The sequence below is a fragment of the Molossus molossus genome, unplaced genomic scaffold, assembly GCF_014108415.1.
Source record: "Molossus molossus isolate mMolMol1 unplaced genomic scaffold, mMolMol1.p scaffold_m16_p_19, whole genome shotgun sequence".
In the NCBI taxonomy this organism is placed as follows: Eukaryota; Metazoa; Chordata; class Mammalia; order Chiroptera; family Molossidae; genus Molossus; species Molossus molossus.
The window spans coordinates 28,494,392-28,505,865 of record NW_023425354.1 but is presented as its reverse complement, the minus strand read 5'-3'; the positions used below and the strand labels follow the sequence as shown (position 1 = coordinate 28,505,865).

Below are 11,474 nucleotides of genomic sequence, written 5' to 3'. Positions count from 1 at the left end.
AGCAGGTGGGTGGGTGGGGAACCCATTCATAAATCCCTGGGCTCCCGGCCGGCTCTTCTCATTGGCCCTGGGCAGGGGGGCGTGCCCCGTGGGTGGAGCACCTCCCTAGGCCCGGGGGAGTGGGAAGATCCACGCTTGGGTGGGGCGAGGGGGCGTTCCTTGGTTTTCCCTGCAGGACTTCCTTTTCCCTTTGCTGTGTTCCTCCTGTCTCCCCCAGGGTGGGGATGGTACGACCCACCCTCCTCGCTTTCCCGCCCCTTCTCCCCTCCCGAGCGGTGTGGCGCCGCCGCCATCTTGGCACGTCAGGTTGCGGAAAGAGCCAAACCCTGGCTTTGGGTGTCCGGAGAGGAAGCCCCTCCCTCGGTAGACAGCGAGACCCTCCCCGCCAGCCCTTCTCCCTTCCTCGCTCCAGCGCGGGGCTTTGAGGCGCGCGGAGGCCGGCCGGGTTCCTGTTGGGCCCGGAGAGGAGGGGCGGGTGGGGCGGCCACAGTCTCCCCGGGACGGGCGGTACCACCCCAGGAGGGAGGAGAACCTGGAGGCAGCAGGGCGGCCGCACCGCCCGGGGGCGGGGTGCAAAGCGGCCGGCCGGCTCCCTGGGGGCGGGGCGGGGCGGGGAGGGGAGGGCGGAGCGTGGGGCGGACGGAACCACCGGGGTGGGGTGGGAGGTAACGGGACGGGCGCGACCATGGCGCGGTAAGGGAGCGGGGGTGGGGATCGGTCCTGGGGAGTCCTGGGGCCGCTGGCTTGTGCGCCTTCTCGGCCGCCCCCCCTTTCGCCGCCGCCGCCGCCGCCGCCCCGGGCATGTCGTCCAACTGCACCAGCACCACGGCGGTGGCGGTGGCGCCGCTGAGCGCCAGCAAGACCAAGACCAAGAAGAAGCATTTTGTGTGCCAGAAAGTGAAGCTATTCCGGGCCAGCGAGCCGATCCTCAGCGTCCTGATGTGGGGGGTGAACCACACGGTAACCAGCTCCTCCGCGCGCTCCCACGCCCCCTGCCGCCCCCGGCCTTCGCCCCGCGGGCCCTGCCAGTGACGCCTACAACCCCTTGCCAAACCACTTGCACGCCCACCCCACCCTTGCACGCCGTCCCGGCCGGGTGTGCACTCCCCGCGCGCCACGCGAGGCCTGGTGTCTCCGTGGTATGCCGTCGCCGCCTCCCCTCCCCTCCAGCCCCTTTGGCTTCCTGCGTCTGGTATGCTCGCATGGGGCTGCCTCTGGAGCGCTGAGGGAAGGCCTGGGTGCGGTGGAATCGCCCTCATCCCCTCTCCCTGTCTTCTCACCTCACCCTGTTTGTTGCATGTATTTTCCCCCTTGTTCCTTATAACCCGCTGCCAGCTCACTGCCCAGTTGACAGGGCAAGTAGCATTGGCCTGCTTGACTGTCCCTCTATTTCTGGTCGTTTGGTTGGCGTGGCTGCTCAAAGTTTCCCATCTTCCAGACCTCCTTACCCCTGACTATGGAAAATCCTTCCTGGGTTTCCTTTTTTTTTTACTTGAACAAGATATATCAACTGGAGAAGCACAGGCTTTCTTGATCTACAGACACTTGATCAGGGTCTTCCTGGGTTAGGGAGAAGAATGTAACCATTTGAGAGAAGGTGAGGCCTGATGATAAGGACTATTCATAGTAGAAATACTATCTTCCTTCATTTTCCTATAGTGTTCATGTCAGACTTTGACTTCTCGTTATTTAGTTTTCTATTGAATAGTCATGAAGGGTGTGGTAATGAATGGTGGTTAGGATGAGAGAGGTCCCCTGCATCTTGGGCATGCTTTGAAATTGTCCAACAGTGCCTGTCAGGAAGTTGGAACCCAGCCCAATGCTTGAGCTGATATGTCCATTTGTTTGGGGTCTTTCTTTCTCTTCCAACCACTTACTTGCCCCTTGCATCTGACCGTTTCATTGTGAGTCCCTATGTCAGGAATGAACAGAAGTAAAAGGACCTGAAACAACCAACTTCACTAAGTAAAAGTTTGGAATGGGGAAGGTGAAGCTAATGGCTTGGATTTCCTGTGGATTTCAGTTCTTTGGTCCCCATGACTTTTCTGAGCACTTGAAATTGCTCATAAAACCAAATGATGACGGAGTGCCCCAGGGCCAGCAAGAATTTGCTTTGCTTTGGTAGAGGAGCCTTTGATTAGAGATTGATAAACATAGTCTGAGCCAAGATTTTATATCTTTACATCTAATACAGAAAAGCACTTGTGTATGGTGAGGTTTTTGTTGGTTTCTTGGTCTTGGGCAGGTTACTGTTTTCAGTACTGAGGTGAAGGTCCTGGCCAGGGTAGGGAGTACCACTGGTTTAATGCCCAGACCTCTGGGAGCTGCTTCTGGTCAATAGTCCAGCAGAGTTGGTTCCTCCTGCTTTGTGCTGCCTCAGGGGTTATTTGACAACACTGCAAGGGAAACTGGGTCATCAAAATGTGAACCCTGTGTCTCTGCCTAGAAGTCAGTACTTGATTTTGTTCTGCTGCCTGCTTTCACTAGAAAGCATCCTGTCTGTGCAGAGAACTGGTAGAGATCCAAGAGTCAGAAATATAATAGCTAGCCAGAAGGGACCTTGGGTCCCTTATTCTATACATGAAGAAATGGAGGCCCCAGGTGGAGGATTAGCTCACCTATGGTCACACCAAAAGATACAGCTCCTTGTCCAGCACTGTGGGCTGTGCTGGCCAATGGTGGTGCTTGAGGGGCAGGTCTCACTTTCTTTGCCAGGACAGTTGGGAATTATAGTCTTGTTAGAGAACCTGAATGTATGCTCAAGTTTATGTGCCTGTGCAGGCCGATCCATGGGAGTGTGTGTTGTGTGGTGCTTGGTTTTCTGATAGGCATGTAATCAGTCTGCTCAAATGGGGGCATCAGGTGGAAGCCTCTGAATGGTATCTATGATTCCTACTCTGTTGAACTTAGCAGTCACCCTCTTTCTTTGCTAACTTTAAGAAAGTTTGTTTGAGGGCTAGCTGGAAAGGCATCGACTGCAGGGCTAGCTGGAAAGGCATCGACTGCAGGGCTAGCTGGAAAGGCATCGACTGCAGGGCTAGCTGGAAGGGTATTGATTGCAGGGCTAGCTGGAAAGGCTTTGACTGCAGGGCTAGCTGGAAGGGCACCGACTGCAGGGCTGGCTGGAAGGGCACCGACTGCAGGGCTGGCTGGAAGGGCACCGACTGCAGGGCTGGCTGGAAGGACACCGACTGCAGGGCTGGCTGGAAGGGCATTGACTGTAGGGCTGGTTGGAAGGGCATTGACTGTAAGCAAGAACCATACCTCTGGGAACAGTGAGCAAGCACCTGAGGGTAAATGCTGTAGGCACCACTGTCCTGGACAGGCTGAGCTTCAGAGATCTGTTAGTCACAAGTTTTGTTGCTTCAACTCAGCCTGCAATAAGTCTAGTACTTAAAGGTCTCCCTTTGGGAAATGGAGGCCTCTCCCCAGAAGAGTATAAAATCTTGCAATTCTGCCCTGGCCTGTTTGGCTCAGTGGTTAGAGCGTCAGCCCGCAGACTGAGGAGTCCCAGGTTCGGTTCCTGCTTAGGGCAGGTACCTTGGTTGCAGTTTGTTCCTGCCCAGGTTGGGGTTGTACGGGTGGCAGCCAGTCGATGTGTCTCTCTCACATCGATGTTTCTCTCTCTTCCTCCTTCTCTCCCTCCTGCTCTGTCTGAAGATAAATGCAAAAATATATCCTCAGGTGAGGATAAAAAATAATAATAATAATAATCCTGGCTGGTTTGTCTCAGCGGTTAGAGTGTCGGCCTGCGGACCAGAGTCCCGGGTGTGGTTCCCGCTAAGGGCACGTACCTCGGTTGCAGTTTGTCCCTGGCCCCTGTTAGGATCCTGTGGGTGGCAACCAGTCAATGTGTTTTTCTCACATCGATGTTTCTCTCTCTTCCTCCCTCTCTCCCTCCCGCTCTATCTGGAAAAATAATAATATTGATAATAAAATAAAATAAAATCTTGCAATTCTATAGGATGTCAGGCCACATTGTTCTTAGTGAATTGCTAGACTTTCTTGGAGATTACCTTGCTTCAGAAGCCCACTGTTGCCACCTTTTGCAGTCCAAGGTTTCAGATATCACCTTTTCTTTGATTCTTTAGTTTCTCACCCATTTAGGCAATGATGGTCTGTGGCTGATGATGTATGAGATATGAAGGATGGATATGTCTTTATATATAGCAAAGTTAGTTACGCTCTCATGAAGTAGTTGATTTACTTCTAGGTGGGAAAAAAGAGGCCTCTGAGTTCAGTATTGTCACACAAGCTGCTCTCACGAACAAGCATGCAGCCCATGCATGGACTTGGTGGAGGAAGACTGTGTAGGAAACAGGGAGGAAAATCAGAAGACTTTGGATCTGTCAGGGGAGAACTAATAAAGAGAAAAAAACCCAGTGTTTTGATGGATGAAATATAGTTCAAAGGGTCTGGAGTTAGGGAAGAGATAGCTTTCAAGAGGGGCGTGGAGACCAGAAGAGAGACCTGGCTTGATAACCTGTTGGCCATTTTAGGAACCAGGTATGTGTGGAGACCCAGGTGATCAGAAGGAAGAGGAGCAGTTGATGGTAACTATGTATAATCATTTGGGAAGCTGCCAGCCTTGTTCTTCAAAGTGACTGCACCATTTTACATTTCCACCAGCATGTGTAAAGGGGTTCAGTTTCTCTACATCCTTGCCAACATTGTTATTGTCTTTTTTTTTTTTTTTTTATCCTCACCCGAGGACATTTTTCCATTTTTTGTTCAGATAGAGCAGGAGGGAGAGAGAGGAAGAGAGAGAGAGAGAAACATCGATGCGAAGGGACACATCGAGTGGCTGCCACCCGCACGACCAACCAGGGCCGGGGACAAACTGCAACCGAGGTACATGCCCTTAGTGGAAACCGAACCCGGGTCTCTCTGTACCGCAGGCCAGTTATTGTCTTTTTTTTTTATTATAGCCATTTATATAGCCACATATTATATCTTATTGTGATTTCAATTTGTTTTCTTTGTAACTAGTGAAGTTGAACATCTTTTCATGTGCTTATTGGCCATATTTATATTTTCATTGGAGAAATGTCTATTAAGATCCTTTGCAAAAAGAAAGAAAGACCCTTTGTCCATTTTTAAAAAACTTTTTGCATCTTCTTTTTTTTAATCCTCACCTGTGGATATTTTTTCCCATTGATTTTAGAGAGAGTGGAAAAGAGGGAGAGAGAGAGTGGACGGGAAAGAGAGAAACATCAATTGGTTGCCTCCCACACACATGGATCCTGACCGGGCACCCTGACCTGGCCAGGGATCGAACCTGGGACCCTTCAGTGCATAGGACAATGCTCTAAAGCTGAGCCACACCAGCCAGACTGCATCTTTTAATTGAATTATTTGTCTTTTTGAGTTGTAATAGTACTTTATATATTCTGGAGATAAGTTTCTTATCAGATACATGATTTGCAAATATTTTATCCCATTCTTTGGGTTATCTTTTTTACTTTTTTGATGTTTTCTTTTAAAGCTCAAGTTTTTAATTTAGATAAAGTCTAACTTATCTATTTTCTTTGGTTGTGCTTTTGGTGTAATATCTAAGAAGGTTTTACCTAACCCAAGGTCATGAAGATTTTTTCCTTCATTTTTTTCTAAGAAAAACTCTTAAAAAAACAAAAGTCATAGTTTTAGCTCTTACATTTAGGTTTGTAATCCATTTTGAGTTAATTTTTGTATATGGTTTAAGAAACAGATTCATTCTTTTTTTTTTTTGAAACAGATTCATTCTTAAGTCCGCTCATTTTTCTTGCACATTTCACCCCCATTCTGTCCATGCATTTTCTTTGCTTAATGCAGACCCAGAACCTCCTTTACCCGCCTTTTTCTCTGCTTCTTTAAAAATCTTTAGTAAATATTTCTGCTCTAGTGAGGCCTTTGGGTGAATTTGTCTTTTAGTAGGCCTTCCCACCTCATAGAGAACAGTGGGACTCAATGGGAGAAGAAAAGCCAAGGTATAAAAAGGAGTAAAAAAAAAAAAAGGGAGGAATAAATTCAGGGGTGAATTTGTTGGCCCTTGTGGCTTTCTGTTCTTGCATTTCCCTCTCTGGAGTTTCAGGTCTTGTTGGGGATTCTTGGTCTTGAGAGTGTGCTTCCCAATACGTCATGTTTTCTGATGGTGGCAGGTAACAAATGCTTGTTGGTGGTGGCCAGCCCATTGCTGAGTCACCCACAGAACCCTGGGATATGTCAGGACGCCTGTGCCCAGCTCACACCTCCTGGGTAACAGTTTTAATGAAGGTCACACAGGGAATTGGAGGCTTCTGGAATCAGAAATTCACCAGACTGGAACTGGTGACTGAATTTTCATCTCCAGAAGAATCAGCATAGAGTGAACTCTGCTTTTAAGTTGTTCCTCATTCAGTTTGGTTGACCTCCTCATTATTTATGCTAATGGCTCATGGAGTTAACCGTGTGGATAATCCAAAAACCACTTCTATGATGTAAGGTTGTATTTAGTGTGGCATTTGAATGAGTTAGCATTTCACAAGTGCACTTCTGCTGAAGGTGAAGGAGGTTGGTCCAGAAATGTGATAATAGTGACAGAAAGGCACATCTTCCGGAAACATTGCTTTAGTCATGACCTTTCATGCTTCAAAACTTTTAGTCACTCCCCTTTGTCTACCAAATAAAATTTATTATTCTCTCCCTGGCACTTGAGATTCTTTACAGTCTGCTCATAGCCTCAATAACTAATGTTAATCTTCTTTCCCATCCTCCAGACCATGACCCTTTGGCATGGTCACACCAGTTTTGCCGTATCTTTTTGTCTTTATTCTAATGTTAGCCATCCTTCAGTCCTCTTTTTCTCTATTTTTTTTTTTTTCCTCACCCGAGGACATATTTCCATTTTTTGTTCAGGTAGAGTGGGAGGGAGAGAGAGGAACAGAGAGAGAGAGAGAAACATCGACATGAAAGGATCACATCGAGTGGCTGCCACCCGCACGACCGACCAGGGCCGAGGACAAACTGCAACCGAGGTACACGCCCCTAGCGGGAACCGAACCCGGGTCTCTCTGGACCGCAGGCCGATGCTCTAACCACTGAGCCAAACCAGCCAGGGCCAGTCCTCTTTTTCTAGCCATCCATCCCTCCACCCATCATCTGTTGTGCAACTACTATGTGCCAGTCATGCTAGGGCCAAAATAATGGGTAAGATAGTCTCTTCCTTTGTAAGGCTCACAGCTTAGTGGAGAAAGTAAACATGTAAACAAATAATTATACACGTGAATGGGATATTCAGAATATAAAGATACACAGAGGAATGAGTAGTTAAATCAGCCTGGGGAAGACAAGGAAGCTCTGAACAAGTGTCCTTGAGCCAGATCCTGGATGATTCTCTTAGCTTTATTCCTTCTTGTATTCTTGCTGCCACGGTCTATCACTTGAACTATTGTAATGGCCCCATAAATGGTCTTACTGCTTATTATCTTTGCCCTTTACAATCCTTACTTGATTTTGATTCCAGAATTACCTTTCTGTATTCCTCAGCTGATCATGTGAATTCCCAGACTTGAACCTGAGAGGACGTCCCATTGCCTGCATAGTCAAGTCTGAATTTATCATATAGTAGACAAACCTAAGTTCAAATCCAGATTCTGCCCCTTATTATTAGTGTAGCTTTTGAGTAGCAATTTTTCTGTCTTGAGTTTCATTTTTCTTTTTTTTCTTTTTTATCCTCACCTGAGGACATTTCTCCATTTTTTGTTCAGATAGAGTGGGGAGGGAGAGAGAGAGAGAGAAACATCGACGCGAAAGGGACACATCGAGTGGTTGCCACCCTCATGACCCAACCAGGGCCAGGGACAAACCGCAACCGAGGTAATGCCCTTAGCGGGAACCGAACCCGGGCCTCCCTGGACCGCAGGCCGACGCTCTACTGCTGAGCCAAACCGGCCAGGGCTCATTTTTCTTTTCTATAAAATGAGCACAACACTTTCCCTGAAGATTATTGGGATAGAGGCAAGGAAAGGAAAACACTACCTTAGTCAGGGTAGCTGTCCATAAGAAGGATTGCACAACACAGTATTAAGTGCCCATGTTTTGGCACCAGACAGGCCTGGGTGCAGATCCTGACTCTGCACATACTTTCTGTGTGACTTTGAACAAGGTACCCTGAACCTCTTTTTGCAAAATCAAATTAATAATACCTTATGTGACTATTAAGTATAGAAATAATAGCAAAGAACAGAATATATATATTGTGATATATATGATATATGATACGTAATAATATAAGGTACCATCCACTTACAGACATTCAATAAAAAGAAGCAGCTGTATTTATTAATTGATAATATGCTAGGCCGTTCACCTATCTTTCCTATATTCTCTCTCTCCACTTTTTAAAAAAATTTCTTTTTCTTTTTGCCATTGAATTTTAGAGTGGAAGAGAGGGAGGGAGGGAGAGAGAGAAACATAAGTGTGTGAGAGACACATCAACTGGTTGCCTCCCATACGACCCCAACTAGGGCCAGCGAACCTGCAACCCAGGTACATACCCTTAACCCGAATCAAATCTGTGACTCTTTGGTCCATGGATTGACGCTCTAACTGCTGAGCCAAACTGGCCAGGGCTAAATTTTACTAGTTTCAGGTGTATAGCATAGTGGTTAGACAATCATATACTTTACAAAGTGGTCCCTCTGATATTTAAGTGTCCACCTGACACCATACATAGTTATTACAATGTTATTGACTACATTCCCTATGCTATACTTTACATTCCCCATGACTACCAATTTGTAGTCTCTCCACTTGTGTGTGTGTGTGTGTGTGAGTGTGTGTCTGAATCCTCACATGAGGATATTTTTCCACTGATTTTCAGATGGAGTGAAAGGGAGGGAAGGAGGGAGAGAGAGAGAGAGAGAAACATCAATGTGAGAGAGACACATTGATTGGTTGCCTCCCGCATGACCCCGACCAGGGCCGGGAATCAAACCCAGATACAGCCCTGGCCAGTTTGGCTCAGCAGTTGAGCATCGGCCTGCAGTCCTGGGTTCGGTTCCCACTAGGGGCATGTACCACAAAAATAAACACACACACAAACAAACCCAGGTACATGCCCTTGACTGGGAATTGAACCTGTGACCCTCCGAGGACCAACACTCTAACTGCCGAGCCAAAGCAGCCAGGACCTGTCCACTTCTTAGTATCTCAGTCCTACTCAGCTACTCTACAGACTCCCCTCCCCCAACCTAAAATGGGCAATATACTTTCATGGCTCTGAGTCTTGGTTCTGACTATTCTCACAGCCTGGGATTCCCTTCCTGTTTTTTGTGAACTACCATTCTGGACCTTTCTCACATGTATTTCTCTGTGACTTCCTCTAGCAACCAACTCTCTCACTCCAACACTCAGTCCGAATTAGTCATTTCTTTTATTTTAATTGATTTTTTTAATTTTTAATTTTTTTTTCTTTATTGATTTTTTAGGGAGAAGGAGAGAGAGAGAGAACATCAGTTGGCAAGAGAACATGCATGCCCCCCACTGGGGATTGAGCCCACAACTTGGACATGTGCCCTGACTGGGAATTGAACCTATGACCTCTTGGTGCATCAGTTGATGTTCAACCACTGTGCCACGCCGGTTGGGCTGAATTTTTTTTTTTTTAGAGAGAGAGGAAGGTGGAGAGAGATAGAAACATCAATGTGAGAGAGAGATACATTGATCAGCTGCCTCCTGCACGCCCACCGCTGGGGATGGAGCCTGCAACCCAGGCATGTGCCCTGACTGGGAATCAAACTGGGACTTCTCAATGCATAGGACAACTCTCAATCCACTGAGATAGAAACATCGATGAGCCCTGACCAGTTTTGCTCAGTGGTTAGAGCATCGGCCCGTGGACCAAAAATTCGCAGGTTCGATTCTGGTCAAGGGCACGTACCTGTGTTGCAGTTCGATCCCTGGCCCTGGTCAGGGTTGTATGAGAGGCAACCAGTCAATGTGTCTCTCTCACGTTGATGTTTCTTTCTCTCTCTCTCCCTCCCTCCCTCCCCATCTGAAGATAAATGGGAAAAAAATCCTTGGGTGAGGATTAACAACAACAAAAAAGAAACGTTGATGAGACAGAACATCAATTGGCTGCCACCTGTGTGCCCCCCACTGGGGATCAGGCCCACAACCTGGGCATTTGCCTGGACTAGGAATCAAACCGGCAATCTCTTGGTGCATGGGTCGACGCTCAACCACTGAGCCACACCGGCTGGGCATAATCAGTCATTTCTTAATCTGTTTTTCCATGCTCCTTTATTTATACCTCTGTAGCACTCATCACGTTGTATTAGTTATTTGTTGTCTGTCTTCCTAGCTAAACAGAGACATGTCTTTTCACCTTTTGTATCCCCAGCTTCTGGCACAGTACTGGCATATAGTAAGGCCCTCAATACCTTGAGTAGAAGTAAACTGAATAGAAGTGTGGCAGAGTGAGCCAGATCAGGAAAGATCTTAAATGCGAGGGTAAGGAGTTAAAACTTGACCCTGAGGTTGATGAGGAGCCATGGAAGATTTTTAAGCAGGGTGTAACATGATGTAGATTCTTCCAGCGTCAAGTGCTCTTGGCAATAGCAGAAGGGGCATTAGGTGCCTTGTTTCTGTGATGTGTGAGGCTGGGAGTCTGACTCTCTCTGACCATACTAACCTTACCCTCCTCTGAACATCAGCTGTTCTTGATGTTTGTCCCTTTGTTCTCACTAACTTTATACTACTTGGCTTCCAGTTTCACTGTGTCATGGGTTTGTCTCATCTCCCTGATGAGAAAAGAAGCCTCCTGCTTCTGTGTGCACATTGTGTGTGGTGTTTCCCCCACTGCATACCCGCCTCCTCCTCCCTGACATGGAATGAAGCATGTAGTGGGTATTTCAGTAAGTGCTTGTTCACTTGAAATTGAATAGGACTCTCTGGGGATATAAAATTTAGCACAACTAAAAAAAAAAAAAAAAAAGGTACAGCTAATCCCTAGAGTGAATCATCTACATGTGGTCCAGTGGAAATGAGGGGTGAGTCTACATAGTTCAGATGTGTGGATTGTTCACCAAAACATTATCTCATTTAGAAATTTCCTGCTACTAGGTTGTCTAGTCAAGAATAGAGATGAAATAAGAGCTAAAAACTGACCGGCTTAACCATTCAAACTATGCTGCACTGAGTTACAGAGAGGATGAATGAATAGAGCATTCCAAAATAGCTCCTGTTAGAATATTTCATCCTGGCTAAGTGGCAATTGACCCCTCTCAAGCAGATGTTTTAGTCTTTTCTAGTTCTCTAGTATCAAGTCCTGGCCGTGGTACTGAGCTTGGATATTAGACTAACCCAGGATCAATTAGTAGCACACACAAGAACGCTTTGGTGTAAAACCATACTCTGTGAGCCAGTGATACGTTCTTTCTAGCATGATGATATGAGCTAGAGAAGGCAGAATTTCATAAGAGCCATGAACTTCTTTACCTCTCAGAGCTAAGCTT

The 11,474-nt window shown here is 47.0% G+C and overlaps 1 protein-coding gene across 3 annotated transcripts in view; it reads left to right on the top strand.

Moving 5' to 3' along the window:
- The first annotated feature begins 673 nt into the window (after positions 1–673).
- PIP4K2B (phosphatidylinositol-5-phosphate 4-kinase type 2 beta) overlaps positions 674–11,474 on the top strand; it is a 33,619-nt gene continuing 22,818 nt past the window's right edge. The window contains exon 1 of one of the 3 annotated variants that reach the window (XM_036268685.1): positions 674–960. In XM_036268685.1, the coding sequence (XP_036124578.1) occupies positions 802–960 (159 nt within the window). In that variant the 5' untranslated portion in view covers positions 674–801. Of the gene's footprint in view, positions 961–10,391; positions 10,471–11,474 lie in introns of those variants that run through there. The other 2 variants (XM_036268686.1, XM_036268688.1) reach the window with 2 other exon arrangements.